Source organism: Lepidochelys kempii, chromosome 15 (assembly GCF_965140265.1).
Source record: "Lepidochelys kempii isolate rLepKem1 chromosome 15, rLepKem1.hap2, whole genome shotgun sequence".
Taxonomy (NCBI): domain Eukaryota; kingdom Metazoa; phylum Chordata; order Testudines; family Cheloniidae; genus Lepidochelys; species Lepidochelys kempii.
The window spans coordinates 14032415-14047928 of NC_133270.1; the positions used below are offsets into that span (position 1 = coordinate 14032415).

General features: G+C 52.0%; 2 protein-coding genes across 2 annotated transcripts in view; both read left to right on the forward strand.

The window, feature by feature from the left end:
* LOC140898990 (immunoglobulin lambda-1 light chain-like) overlaps window positions 1–15514 on the forward strand; it is a 207287-nt gene that overhangs the window by 74880 nt on the left and 116893 nt on the right. The gene's annotated exons all lie outside the window — the stretch shown is intronic.
* Window positions 1940–15514, forward strand: part of LOC140898989 (immunoglobulin lambda-1 light chain-like) — a 122581-nt gene continuing 109006 nt past the window's right edge. The window contains exons 1-2 of the mRNA XM_073313691.1: window positions 1940–2010; window positions 2126–2435. Coding sequence (XP_073169792.1) covers window positions 1965–2010; window positions 2126–2435 — 356 coding nt within the window. The 5' untranslated portion in view covers window positions 1940–1964. The remainder of the gene's footprint in view (window positions 2011–2125; window positions 2436–15514) is intronic.

Below are 15514 nucleotides of genomic sequence, written 5' to 3' on the forward strand. Positions count from 1 at the left end.
TTTTCCCCAACTACTGTTCTGCAGAGGGGTGACATGATTCAGTTCTGACTGGGCACCGGGAGGCGCTGTCTCCTTGCACTTGTATCATGAACTGTTTATACCAGAATAAAATAACTGCTCAATACACATTTGTTCCTTAAGAGTCTGGTGCACAGACCATAGCGTTTGAACAGCTGCATCCTTTCAGACCCCTCATTCAGACCGCGTGGTGGGGGAGGCTGCAAGACAGGAGGTCCGAGACACCCAAATGTACTGATTTACTTTGTAGATTCATGAACCACTTCTCAACGGAATTGCTGGGTATTTCTTTCCAGAGTGTTTTTTTCATTCCATGTAATTTAACAGACATTCCATTTAATGCTGAACACCTCTACAAAATGTTGCCCAGGAGACCTTCAGAGGTGGCTGCATCACTGTGATTGTTACTTGTCTGTATTACTGTAGCCCCTGGGAGGACAAGTCATGGCCCATGTCTCCGTTGTGCTGGGCACTGTACAAACACAGAACACAAAGACAGTCCCTTCTATGGAGCGAACAACCTCAGTATGAGACAAGGGACAACAGGAGGCGACAGACCGGGCTGTGGGTGGCAGAAGGCAGCAATGAGACAATCCTGGCAGCGGGATGGGAAGGGACCCAGCACCCCCATGGCCTCACTGCTGCACATTTGTTTGTAGGCATCATGGCAAAGAAGAGCTGGAAGGAGGATGGAAGGAGGGGAATGAGTTCGTTCTGGGGGTGTTTCCAGGGTGTGAGTCCACTCGTGAGGGGCCGTGTGGGGGAAGCCGGCCCAGCTGCACTACAGTGGTGGTGACAGTGACCCCTCTCCACGTGCATGTGATAGAAAATATCTGTGTGCCCAGTGATGCAAAGCTCGTCCATTGTTCTCCACAGGTCAGACGTGCTGCGCTAACATGACGCAACGGCTCCTCCTAGCAGCCCCGTAATGGCCATTCACAGTGTAAAGGCCAAATTCAGAGCTGAGCACCCCAGCTGTACCCACATGGAACTTACTTCCCCTTCCACCCGCCCACTGGGTTTGGCCCAGTGAGGCTGATTCCGCGGGAATGACCCAAGTTTGTTTCTCTCTCACTGTGAGGAGGAAGGAAGACAGGGGAGAAGCTTAGGACCTGATTTGGACCTCTGTTCAGTGTGGATCACGCTTCCCTGTCTGTCCAGAACACTGGATAGATACCAAGCAGAGGACTTAGGACCTGATTTGTAAAGGGATTTAGTGTCCTAAAGATCTAAGTAGGGACCTTTAAAAAACTGCCCCTTCGTCCTTTGGCTCAGGATATAGAGGCTCCTGCTTCAGCTCCACAGTGCTCCTGTTCAATCCCTGGGGATAACCCATATAACAGTCATTACAAAGTGTTTGGCACCATGTGATATTTACGTTTGCATCCATGCAGATAGTTGCAACTGCTGCCTACGGACGAAGAAATTAATTGGTCAGAGAGACAAAGTAGTGACCAGATTTCCTCTGCTACATGCGCAGCTTGTCAAACTGTGATTCCCCAAAACTAAAAACAAACATTTCTCCCAGATCTAGCTCCCTGCACAGACAGTTAGAGAGAACTTGTCAGTCTGTGTGATAGCACCATCTGGTCGTGTTAATTTTATTTAAGGAGTATATTAAAGTAAGGACCCCTTTATTCAATGATACTAGCAAAATCTGTTTCAATTTGATCCTGTAATAATAGTTGAAAATATACAAATTTATAGGGAGGTACTTTTTTTTTACTAAAAAATCTTATTTAAATGAAGCCAAAACTGGAAGTTAAATCTGAAATGTGAGCGTCTTTGTATTTGTTAAAACTCAGGATTAAAAAACCCCAGCCAATGTACAGGGAGCAGATTTGCATGAAGGGGCCGCTCTACAGCGCTGGGGGTTTAAGAGAGATTTTGGAGGGTCCCATCAGAGACCCGTTTGCCTCAGAAAGCTGAGCTCGTCTGGATCGACCATGGCCTGGGCCCCTCTGCTCCTCACGCTGCTCACTTACTACTCAGGTGAGGGGATTGTTTCATTTCATGACCGAAATATGAAGGGCACTTGCAGGGGAGAAGGTTTGTCTGTGAGGATCCGGAGTCCTTGTGCTGAGTGTGTTTGTACTGTTGATTTCAGGGGTCAGTTCGCAGCCCGTGGTGACTCAGGAGCCCTCGATGTCGGTGGCCCCAGGAGGGGCTGTCACTCTCTCCTGCAGCCTGAGCACTGGAGCCGTCACCACCAGCAACTATCCAGCCTGGTTCCAGCAGAAACCTGGCTCTGCTCCGAAGCTGCTTATATACAGCACCAATAGCAGACCCTCCGGGATCCCTGCCCGGTTCTCGGGGTCCATCTCCGGTAACAACGCTGCCCTGACCATCACCGGTGTCCAGGCAGAGGATGAGGCTGACTATTACTGTTTCATATATACGGGTAGCAGTGGTAGTAGGTCTCACAGTGATCTAGGCAGATGGGGAACTGAGACAAAAACCTCCCCTGTCTTCCCCTGTCAGCTCGTCCAGCCTGGGCTCTGCACAGGCTGCTCAGTTTGGTTTCTACCTGCAGGACACGGGACCCTGATGGCCCCTTCTGAGGAATTTCCGCCTCTAGCTGCCAGCAGGGGGCACTGCTCCGCCCACTCCCCACTCACTCTGTCTGGGGCAGAAGGCAGCTGCTCGGTCTCTACAAGGAGCAGCTTTTCCAGCTTTCTCGGGCCCTGGGTTACAGACCCACCAATGCCTGGTTCCCACGGGGAGCAGATGGCCACAAGCTCCTTGGGTAAAGAGACACGTCTCTCTGAACATAGTTCCCCTGTGTTATCCCACGAGCTGGGCAACACCCTGAATGGCCTGGAAGTTAGACGAAATAGGAAGAATAGGTTTGCAGAGTTGGAAAATGAAGAAAGGGCTCAGCAGGTAGTCACTGAAGGTGGAAGGGCAAGGAAGAAGAGAAGAGCGGCTCGTCCTATAGGAAAAGGGGAAGACTTACTGGAGAGTACACTAAGTTTGAGCTCCAGGAGGAGACAGGATGGGTTAAAGAGGATCACAAGGGAGAATAGGAATGGAAAGTACTTGCAGCCAGAGGGAACAGGGGATAGACTGGAGAATAGCACCATCACCAGGAAAAGGCAGGTCTATGTGATCGGGGACTCTTTACTGAGAAGAATAGATAGGCCTGTAACCAGAGCTGATCCAGAGAATAGGAGGGTGTACTGTCTTCCAGGTGCTAAGATATGGGATGTAGACCTGAGGTTGAAAAGGATTCTAAAGGGAGCAGGAAAGAATCCCCTAATTATCCTTCATGTGGGAACAAATGATACGGCTAGATTCTCGCTGGAAAGTATTAAGGGGGACTATGCTAGGCTGGGGAAGACGCTTAAGGAAATCGAGGCTCAGGTGATCTTTAGTGGGATTCTGCCTGTTCCTAGAGAAGGGCAACAAAGGTGTGACAAGATTATGACTATCAACAGATGGCTTAGGCAGTGGTGCTATAAGGAGGGCTTTGGGATGTATGGCCACTGGGAGGCATTCATGGACAGAGGACAATTCTCTCGGGATGGACTTCACCTGAGTAGGGAAGGAAATAGACTTCTAGGATGGAGGCTGGCACAACCGATTAAGAGAGCTTTAAACTAGGAATCTGGGGGAGATGGTTGGGAGATGTCCAGGTAATCTCCACATCAGATTTTAGCATTGAGAGGAGAGAGAGCGAAATAAGAGAGGCTACAGCCGTGGGTAGGAGGAAGGGCAGTGTAGATACCAGTCTAATAGGTTACACTGGCTGTAGAATGACGGTGCCTAATAGGGTACAGAATGTGAGCGAGGCCAAACAGCAAAAATTAAGATGTTTGTACACCAGTGCGAGGAGCCCAGGTAACAAAATGGAGGAACTAGAGGTACTGGTGCAGGAAGTGAAACCAGATATTCTAGGGAGAACAGAAACGTGGTGGAATAGTCGTCATGACTGGACCACAGGTATTGAAGGGTATGTGCTGTTTAGGAAAGACAGAAATAAAGGTAAAGGTGGTGGAGTAGCACTGTATATCAATGATGAGGTAGAATGTAAAGAAATAAGAAGCGATGGAATGGATAAGACTGAGTCCGTCTGGGCAAAAATTACATTGGGGAAGAAAACTATTAGAGGCCCCCCTGGGATAGTGCTTGGGGTGTGCTATAGACCGCCGGGATCTAATTTGGATATGGATAGAGCCCTTTTTAATGTTTTTAATACAGTAAATACTAATGGAAACTGCGTGATCATGGGAGACTTTAACTTCCCAGCTATAGACTGGAGGATGAGTGCTAGTAATAATAACAGGGCTCAGATTTTCCTAGATGCGATAGCTGATGGATTCCTTCATCAAGTACTTGCTGAACCGACTAGAGGGGATGATGCCATTTTAGATTTGGTTTTGGTGAGTAGTGAGGACCTCCTAGAAGAAATGGTTGTAGGGGATAATCTTGGCTCAAGTGATCATGAGCTAATTCAGTTCAAACTGAACGGAAGGATTAACAAAAATAAATCTGCAACTAGGGTTTTTGATTTCAAAAGGGCTGACTTTCAAAAATTAAGGAAATTAGTTAGAGAAGTGGATTGGACTGAAGAATTTATGGATCTAAAGGTAGAGGAGGACTGGGATTATTTTAAATCAAAGCTGCAGAAGCTATCGGAAGCCTGCATCCCAAGAAAGGGGAAAAGATTCATAGGCAGGAGCTGTAGACCAAGCAGGATGAGCAAGCATCTCAGAGAGGTGATTAAGAAAAAGCAGAAAGCATACAGGGAGTGGAAAAAGGGAGAGATCAGCAAGGAAAGCTACCTTATTGAGGTCAGAACATGTAGGGATAAAGTGAGACAGGCTAAAAGTCAAGTAGAGTTGGACCTTGCAAAGGGAATTAAAACAAATAGTAAAAGGTTCCATAGCCATATAAATAAGAAGAAAACAAAGAAAGAAGTGGGACCGCTAAACACTGAGGATGGAGTGGAGGTCAAGGATAATCTAGGCATGGCCCAATATCTAAACAAATACTTTGCCTCAGTCTTTAATAAGACTAAAGAGGATCTTAGGGATAATGGTAGCATGACAAATGGGAATGAGGATATGGAGGTAGACATTACCATATCTGAGGTAGAAGTGAAACTCAAACAGCTTAATGGGACTAAATCGGGGGGCCCAGATAATCTTCATCCAAGAATATTAAAGGAATTGGCACATGAAATTGCAAGCCCATTAGCAAGAATTTTTAATGAATCTGTAAACTCAGGGGTTGTAGTGTATGATTGGAGAATTGCTAACATAGTTCCTATTTTTAAGAAAGGGAAAAAACGTGATCCGGGTAATTATAGGCCTGTTAGTTTGACATCTGTAGTATGCAAGGTCTTGGAAAAAATTTTGAAGGAGAAGGTAGTTAAGGACATTGAAGTCAATGGTAAATGGGACAAACTACAAAATGGGAAGAGGCCCTGGAGGTTTTTCGCCTTCCTCTGTAGCATGGGGCACGGGTCACTTGCTGGAGAATTCTCTGCTCCATGAAGTCTTTAAACTACGATTGGAGGACTTCAATAGCGCAGATATAGGTGTGAGGTTTTTTGCAGGAGTGGTGGGTGAAATTCTGTGGCCAGCGTTGTGCAGGAGGTCAGACTAGATGATCAAAATGGTCCCTTCTGACCTAAATATCTATGAATCTATGAAACGTAGGAAAGACCTCTCAGATCCCTTCGTCCATTCCAGTTGCCAGGGCTGGATGAAGTGTCCAGACACAGGGTGTATCAAATAATAGATGATATCAAAATCCCTCCTCCCTGGAACCTCCTCCTTGGCCCCATCCCAGCTGCTTGGCAGCTTCCTCGGTCCCCTCCAGAAGTTCATTAGTGCCTCCATGGCCCTGCTCCTCCTGGCCCCTGCAGTCCAGCAAGCCACAGGCCCGTGGCCACGTCTAGTTCCCCGTGGGCCAGTCTAGGAGCTCAGGTACCGCAGGGATGGGTGCGGCATAAAAACCTCAACAGAAAAGTTCATCTGCTGGCTGCAGAGTCAGTGTCCCGCTGCGGGAAAGGCCGGGGCTGTCCTAGCCAAAGCAGGAGTGTTGGTGGCTGTGTCCCAAAGCTCCGCCTCCTCTCTGACCCCTGTCCTCTAGAGCCTGGCCTCACACTACTGCCCTCCCCCACTGCCCTGCCCCCTGCTCTGAGCAGGGTTAGGTGACCCGGGGGTAAAACACTGTCTACACTAGGGCTCCCATTACTGCTCGCGCCCATGGGGTGTAACGGCAAGAGATTTCCCGAGAAACATTAGTGTAGACACAGGGGACTAGTTCTCCTCCCATTTCTCTCTGCTCCCTCAGTGATTGTCTACTCCCCCCATCCCTCTCTCTGGGGGACTCCACAGGGCTCTGGCCTTGTCCCTGCCTCTTCCCCCTCCCCCGTCCCCCATTCCCTGGGTTTGCGACCCCACCCTCCATTGCCTCACACATCATTTCTGTGCTCGGGACTCACAAATCTCCCTTCCCGTGCGTGACTTGTCCCCCTCCAGCCAGCACCATGTATGTGGCTGTCTCTGACTCTTGGTTCGGGTGGCTCATTGCCAGCTCCAGTTACGCACAGCCAAGCCCAAACTTCCCATTGTAACTCTTCAGCCCTCTCCATTTCCTTCCTTCTCCAATGCCAGTGAGCATGTGGGGTCATGGACTCCTGCCCCCGCCCCCCAACCCCTGCTCCTCTGCTCATTCAGCCTCATCACATCTCGCCACCTCTTCCTCCACAGCATAGAGACAACCAGACGCTTCCTGCCTGTTCTGGAGCAACCTGCAGGGAAGCTGGACGGGGGAGCTCAGGCTGCAGGAGGAAGAGTTTGGAGGAGGCACCGGGAGGCCAGTCTGTGTGCACATGATTGGAATGTCAGCAGCAGCTGCAGCGTCTCTGTGACTCGTTCTCTGAGTGAAGAGCCAGTTTCATTTTGGAAATATGGAATCCTCTCCTGTTCTTACCCAACACATGGTACATGAGACGTGACCCAATGGCTAAAACATGGGACCTGGCCCTGATCCACTGTCACCCTGATTCCTGTGACATCCTCTGCTTTGGCCACCCTGACTCCGAAATCACTCATCTTGAGTTGGTGCAAAGTGCAGATTCTGAACTCATCTACCCTTCCTGAGACTCTGACCCCGTCACTCCTCTCTTCTAATGCCATCACCAGCCCCTCTGACACCAGGGGATCCCACCGGGGCTTTGTGTCTGGGCTGACTTGGTTCTGCCCAGTTCTGCTGCAGCTGACATGTCCAGACCTGTCTCCCATCCCCCCTTTGGTTTTGCCAGTGACACTAGCCCCAGCTCCGACACCTGTCTCCGAGCCGACTCCCTGCTGCCCTCAATCTAGGTCTGCAGTGATTTCCCAGGCTCCTTTCCCACCCTCTCCTGTGTGTCCCCCAACGCAACTTGACCCTCTCTGTCTGGGCCCAGCCGGGAGGGGTTTCCCTGAATGCTTTGCCATGTTCACACCACGTCCACCCGTGTGCCCAGAAAGGACAGACAAATTCTCCCACAATGCACTGGGAAAGAGGGAACAGAGCAGCGCGAAGGCCCAGGGGACGTGCCCCAGAAGTCTCAGCACCGCACACTGTGACTGCAGCACCAGGGCGGATACAGCAGCTCAGCCTAGGCTCGCAGTGAGTCCAGTGTTACTTTGCACCGTGTCTGTTCTCAGCCAGGAGCTCCTGGAGTACAGATCCCTGGAGCTAACTGTGCAGTGCAGAGCCACCAGAGGGGAGGCTCTTCAAAGGGGAGAGTGTCTCTGTATCGGGACCTGTTCAGCAGCAAGCCCATTGCCGCCGATAAACGAGTAGTAAATTCTACTGATTGATCAGCCAGAGCACCTCATCTCTGGGGCTCTGTGCATTCCACTCTGCCGGTAAAAAGAAACCCAGTCCCCCCCTGCTTCTGGACAGAGGGTGATTTATACAGAGGGGTCTCCCTGTGCCTCTGCCCCTCACATAGCGAGAGGGAGGTGCCAGCTGCAGCCAGGGAGCAGATTTGCATGAGGGGCCGGTCTCCAGCACTGGGAGTTTAAGAGAGAATTGGAGGGTTCCAACCACAGCCCCGTTCGCCTCAGGAAGCCGAGCTCGTCTGGATCCACCATGGCTGGGCCCCTCTGCTCCTCGTGCTGCTCACTTACTGCTCCGGTGAGAGACGATCACATTCCGAAGTCTCTGAACAAATAGCAGTCGATGTTTTCTTCCAAATCATGCACGGGCCTAAGGAAGAGCTCTTCAGTTTGTCAGCCCTGTGGGGCATCAGGAGTCACTAACAAGTCTTGTGTGCACCAGGAATTTATCATCATTTCTTCTCATTACAGGGGCCAACTCGCAGCCCACCCTGACTCAACCACCCTCAGTGTCAGTATCTCCGGGGAACACCGTGAAACTCTCCTGCACCGTCAACAGGAGCAAGAACACAATCTCCTGGCTCCAACAGAAACCTGGGGAAGCCCCTCGCTCTGCGCTGTCCGGTACCACCAGCAGAGGCGATGGGATCCCAGACCGGTCCACTGGCTCCACCTCTGGCAGTGTTGGTTATTTAACCATCGCCAATGCCCCAGCAGAAGACGATGCTGATTATTACTGTAGCATGTGGTACAGCAGTGGTAGCGTAACTCACAGTGATATTGTCAGGTGGGGAACTGAGCCAAAAACCTCCCTTCCCTCAGCCTGGGTTCTGGCACCCACGCTCTGCAGCGTCTGGTTTACAGCCGAGGCAGAGGAGAACGTCGTCCCCTGCATGTATGTCCGGGTGGGCTCTGGTTCCCATCCCAGTAAAAGAGGGGAGGCGGGAATGTGGCTATGTTAGTGGTACCGGGGGAGAGGCATGGGCTGCCTTCACTGAAGACCATAGCAGCAGAGAAGACCACCTGGGCAAGAGGACGTGAAGTGTTTGGAGCTGGCAGACGGGGTGTTCTGAGCCCTGAGAGGGCCAGCAGAGCACTCACGGCATGTTCCTCCTCAGAAGCCACAAATCAAGCTGCCAAGCGACCTTTCTTCTCACACTCAGCCCTGGGAGGTGTTATCCGAGCATGCCCCTGACCAGAGCTAGTCTTCAGTTCATGCAGGGCGTGTTCTCAGCCAGGGCACGGCTGGCGTCCCTCACACGCAGCGCCAGCTACGTCCAAATGCAGCATCGCCCCTTTCAGAGAGCAAACCAGCCCCACAGTGCATTGCAAAGTGCATGTCCACAGTGCTGGGCTTCACCCCTCTCACCTGCAAGGTGAGTGAGTGCACCCAGCGAGTCAGGCTCTGCACCTGGGCAGGTGAGGAGCCAATTGGCTCCCGGGCTGAGGGGGCGGAGCTAAGCCATACTAAGCAGACTGAATGGCTCAGTTGCAAGGGAGACAGCAGGGGAGGCAGGTCTCTGGCAGGGAGAAGCCCAGAGCCAGGCTTTAACCGGAGGATAAAGGGGGGAAGCTGCTCCAGGGGCAGGGTCGGCTCTTACAGGGGAAGCCCTGAGATGGGGTTTTTGAAGCAGCCCGAGGGGGCAGAGGAATTAGGCAGATTCATTTGCACATGTTCATGATGCCCAGGGAGGGTTTGAACTTTGTGACGGGGCCGGAGGCCTGAGCCACAGCAGGTCTGGGCCAGAGGCAAACAGGCAGCGGGCGGCTCGGGAACCGAAGAGACCAGCCATGTTGCACCTGGACGCAGGGGGCCCTCCGAGGATGAGTGCGCCCCACCACATATTGGTGCCAGAAATGGGGTTGTGGGGGACCCCCTCTGAGGGAGGGGTAGACTGCCTCAGAGGGGAGGGGCAGACAGACAGACTAAGGCTCTGTTTCTCCGTCGGGGAACATGGAGGGTGTAGCCCCCACGCTGGCAGCCCCACAGGGTAGCCACAGCAGTTAGACGTGCAACAGGCTCAGCAGGAACATTTCCTGCTGTGCCCAGGGAAGTGGACCTCAGGGACCCAGGTAGTTTTATGAGAAGAAAATTCTGCCAGAGCAGGGCCTGTCTGGGCAAAATTAGGCCCAGGTGACAACTCGGAGGCGTTTTGAGAGGGCAGCGAGTGCAGCAGGATGGGCAGAATCCTCCTGGGCAGCTGGAGTGGCCCCGTTCCTCTCGGGAGAAGCTCATGGGAGCTCCCGAGCTCTGTCGGATGAGCAGGGCACAGTCCTACAGAGCGGTAGAAGAAGCCAGTGTGGACAGGCTGGGGCTGAGCCTGGAAGCACTCTGCCACCAGGTCAGGCCGGAGCCTTTGCCCCGGGCGTGCCCTGGCAGGGGCAGCACAAGGTTTACAAGCTATGGTCACACGACAGCTGGAGCCTGCCACAAACTCCTTCGACAAGGCGACGGACCTTGTCCTCTTCGAGCCATTTCTACGGCTGCAGCCCAGAGCTGGGTCTGGAGGTTTTGACCTACATGGAAGCTGATCATGCTGAGCCACCCGACCAAAGAGTTCGTTCCAGGCGACTGTTGTGAGGGAAGCAAGGGGACAGAGACCCCGACCGTGGCCTGGCGAGGGGGACTTCTGGGGAGAGAAATTCTTAGGCCTCCTGGTCTCTACCGTACCATAGGAGATAGCAGCACCTCAGTCATCACGGGACAAGCCCAGGAATCAGTCAGGAGAACACGGTTGTGTGGTCAGACGGGCCGGTTACGAAAGGACTGTCCACTCCTGGTGTTCGGGTAGGGGGCGCACTCCACTGGTACCGTGGCTGGCCGTGAAATGAGAGAACTCATTGACCCCAGGGGCGGGCAGGCGGTCGTTCACGGGTGCAGTCTCCCAGCTGTCACACTAGATTGGCATTTGCTGGTGCACACTTTTTTTTTTTTTTTTTTTTTGCACATGGAGTGACAGGAGTGTGCCCAGCAGTGGAGCTAGACAGAGAAATACAAGGTCAGATGTACAAGCCGAGGGTCAGCCCAGTAAGAGACCTCCCCTGGCCTGTAGTTGTCGGCAGAGACTGGCCTGATGTCCCAGCCCTGTTAGAAGACGGGTACTGCTTGGACGAGCTGGTGATTTCTGTGGCATGCTGAGTGGGGGTGCAGCTCAGTGATGCAGCCAGGTGGAGAACTTCGACCAAACCCTTGTGTTCCAGCAGCCCGTCCTGTGCATGACTCCAGTCTCTGTGTGTCTGGGTGCGACGCTCCTCCGCGCAGATGTGTTGGGGTTTAACTAGGCACATTCCCGTCATCAGTGAGGGGCGCTACTAAGGATGATCAGGGTCTGGACATTGAAGGCCAAATCTTGGGCCCCGTGACCCAATGGGTATTTTGCCATTCATTGTCCATGGGACTAGGATTTCACCCTTTATGGAGCCTCACTGTGATACCTAGATTTAGTGATAACCCCCCAAAACACTCCAATGTCCTGTTCCCAAGGACATGCTCTGAGAGGAGGGACTCCTGTCCGTTAAATGCCAGCTCACTCCTCCGTGCAAACCCAGTGGGATTCAGAGCCCAAACAGCTGGGTGTTAGATCTCAGAGCTCAGGCATTTCACACACAAGTACAAAGCCAGGGCAGGAAAGGAACAGATCCTGGCCACGATACGAGCAGCACCATCAGGAATGGCCGAGCCTGCGAAATGACCAGAATAAACAAGACGTAGACTGGTCTCCCCCTGGTAGGGACATTGAGAGCTACCACGTAGTAAAGACCCCACCATTCGCCCCAGTCCTGCGATAGGTGTATCTGACAAGTCACAGAGGTTCCCAAGTCCAAGCTGTTCCTCAAGTAAATATGAGCCCAGAAGGACTAACTGGACTAATTGGAGGGACACAATAACACGCAGCCACACTCATAAATAATAAACTGGGCTGTGGGTAGCTGGGACCTGTCATGAATCTCTCCTTAAACTCCAGAGACTGGAGAGAATAAAAGGGGATTTGAGATGCTCCTGGATATTTCCCCATCTACGCCTCGCAGGTGGGTGACATAGTTCAGTTACGAATGGGCAGCAGGGGGCGCTGTCTCCCTGCCCTTGTGTCATGAATTGTTTTCAATGGAATAAAGTAACTGTTAAATACACATTTATCTTCGGGAGTCTGGTGCACAGACCGTGGTGTTTGACCAGCTGCGGCCATTTATTTCCCTCATTCAGACCAAGTGGTGGGGGCGGGGGAGGAGTGAGAGACAAAATCAGAGGCACACAAATGTACTGTATTCGGTTGTAGATTTTTGAACCACTTCTCATTGTAATTGCTGCGATGTGTGTTTTTTTGTTTTTTAAATTACAATGCAGTTGACTGACATTACATTTAATGCTGAACATCTCTGCAAAATGTTGTCCAGGAATGTCCTTCAGAGGTGGCTGCATCACTGTGATTATTATGTATCTGTATTTCTGGAGCCCCTGGGAGGACCGGTCACAGCCCAGGTCTCCGTTGTGCTGGGCGCTGTACAAACACAGAACACAAAGACGGTCCCGGCTAAGGAGGGAGCAATCTCAGTATGAGACAAGAGACAACATGGGGTGACAGACCGACCTGTGGGAGCAGAAGGCAGCAATGAGACAATCCTGGCAGCGGGATGGGAAGGGTCTCAGCACACCCACAGCCTCACTGCTGGCAATTTGTTTGTAGGCATCATAGCAAAGGAGAGCTGGAGGGAGGGAGGGTGGAAGGAGGGGAATGAGATAGTTCTGAGGGTGTTTCCAGGGCGCGTGTCCACACGTGAGGGGCCGTGTGGGGAAGCCGGCCCGGCTGCACTGCAGTGGTGGTGGCAGTGACCCCTCCCCATGGGCATGTGATAGAAAATATCTGTGTGTCCAGCGATGCAAAGCTCGTCCATTGTTCTCCACACGTCAGACGTGCTGCGCTAACGTGACGCTAACGGCTCCTCCCAGCAACCCCGTAATGGCCGTTCACAGTGTAAAGGCCAAATTCAGAGCTGAGCGCCCCCAGCTGTACCCACATGGAACTGACATCCCCGTCTGCTCACGTAAAGGTTTTTAGATGCACAAAGATGTAGCTCGGCACCTTTATAACTCTGCCCCGTTCTCCTTTGGCTCAAGATATAGAGACTCCTGCTTTAGCTCTCGAATTCTCCTGTTCAGTCCCTGGTGAGAATCTAGACGACAATCGTTACAAAGTGTTTGGCACCATGTAATATTGATGTTTGCTTCCATGCAGATAGTCTGTTGGCAGCAGCTGCAGCTAAGAAATTGTTTGGTCAGAGAGACAAAGTAGTGACCAGATTTACTCTGCTACATGCGCAGCTTGTAAACATGTGATTCCCCATAACTAAAAATCCACATTTTCCTAGATCTAGCTCCCTGCACAGGCAGTTAGAGAGAACTTGGCAGTCTGTGTGCTGCATCATCTGCTTGTTCTAAATATTATTCAAGACGTAGGTTAAAGTAAACCCCCTGTATTAAATTAATAATAGCAAAACGCTGTTTCAATTTGAACTTGAAATAATACATGAAAATGTACAATTTTATGGGGGGTTATTTTGTCAAGAAGAAAATGTATTTAAAATAAATTTGAGGTTAAATTTGAAACATGACCATCTCTGTACTGGTTAATATCAGGATTTAGATTTACAAAAGCCCTGCAGCCAATGAACAGAGAGCGGATTTGCATGAAAGGGCTGTTCTCGGCTCTGGGGGTTTAAGAGAGAATCGCAGGGTTCCAGCCACAGACCCGTTTGCCTCAGGAAGCCGAGCTCATCTGGATTCTCACCATGGCCTGGGCCCCTCTGCTCCTCGCGCTGCTCACGTACTGCTCTGGTGAGGGGATTGTTTGCTTTAGTGACAAAAATATGATGGGCACTTGCAGGGGAGGAGGTTTGTCTGTGACGATCCGGAGTCCTTGTGCTGAGTATGTTTGTACTGTTGATTTCAGGGGTCAGTTTGCAGCCCGTGGTGACTCAGGAGCCCTCGATGTCGGTGGCCCCAGGAGGGGCTGTCACTCTGTCCTGCAGCCTGAGCACTGGAGCCGTCACCACCAGCAACTATCCCTCCTGGTACCAGCAGAAACCTGGCTCTGCTCCGAAGCTACTTATATACCAGACTAACAACAGACCCTCTGGGATCCCTGCGCGGTTCTCGGGGTCCATCTCCGGGAACAACGCTGCCCTGACCATCACCAGTGTCCAGGCAGAGGATGAGGCTGACTATTACTGTGCTGTGTATACGGGTAGCAGTAGTAGTTGGTCTCACAGTGATCTAGGCAGATGGGGAACTGAGACAAAAACCATCCCGTCTCTTCCCCTGTCTTCTCCTCCAGCCTGGGCTCTGCACTGACTGCACAATTTGTTTCCTTCCTGCAATACATAAGACATTAATTGCTCCTTCTTATGGATTTCAGCCACCCATTGCCATCAGCAGGGGACGCTGCTCCACTGCTCCCCAATCACTCCCCGGGGAGATGTCAGCCGCTCTCATGCTCTCTGCTCCGTCTCTCCAGCAGGAACAGCTTTTCGTGCCCTGTAGATCCCTGTGTTGCAGACCCACCGCTACCGGGTTCAAACTGGGAGCAGACGGCCACATGGTCCTTGGGTAGAGACACGTCTCCCCTAACCCAGTTCCCTGGTGTTACCCTACCAGCTGGACAACCCCTTGAATGGCCTGGAAGATAAAAGAAAGACCTATCAGAACACTTAGTGCCTCCCGTTCCCACGCCTGGGTGAAGTGTCCAGATACAGGATGTATCAGATAATAGATTACAGCAAAATCCCATTTGTTCTTACCCAAAAGATACACCAATGGGCTCTGGGGACTGTTCAGGGCTCTGGCCCGCAGTCCTGGCTCAGTCCTTGGAGACGCACACACAGGGGCAGCAGGGCATAAGAAAGCTGAGGACACAGTTGAAAACAGTCTCAGGTCACAGACCCCCCCCCACTCCTAACCCTGGTGACACAAAACCTGCCCGTGAGACCTGGGAATTTCCCTGCTAACTTTCCCACTGTCTCACAGGCCCCGTGGTGCTGACACAGATCCATTCTCCCGTAGCTCAGGGAGTCGGGCCTGAGTTTAGCTGCAAACCTTTCAGCCCCGCGTTACCCAGCAGGAAGAAGCAAAGCAGGGCCCCTAACCCCATCTGAACGCACCCCCGGCTGTCTGCTGTGCAGCGTGGAGGGCGGCCCAGAGCCCAGCAGAATGCAGGTTTCGGCAGGAAGGGAGGAGTTCTGGAGGGACGGGAATGGTGCCATCAGCTGCTTCAGCCCCTGGTTTCCCCAGCTGATCATTGTCGAATCAGGCAGAATTTTTCTTCTTTCCATGCCAAAGCTCAGCAGTGAGGGCAGCTGCAGGCCCTGAGCACCAGGCCTGTGCTCCCCAAGCAGGGTTATAAATTGCCAGGAGCCCAGATCCCAGGGGACTAGAGATCCTGGTCGAACAAGGCAGCCTTGGGGTTAGAGACAATTCTTATAAACCGCTGAGCTCTGCAGCTTAGAGTGCCTGCTGGGAACCGCTGTAAATGTGACCTTCCCCACCAGGGGGAGCTCTTCATCCATACTGTTCATTGTCCAGGCCAGAGAAGAATAAGGCTACAAACAGCTGGGACACAGAGGCCTCTCTGGGCTTCCTGGGCGGTTCACCTGTGTCCTAT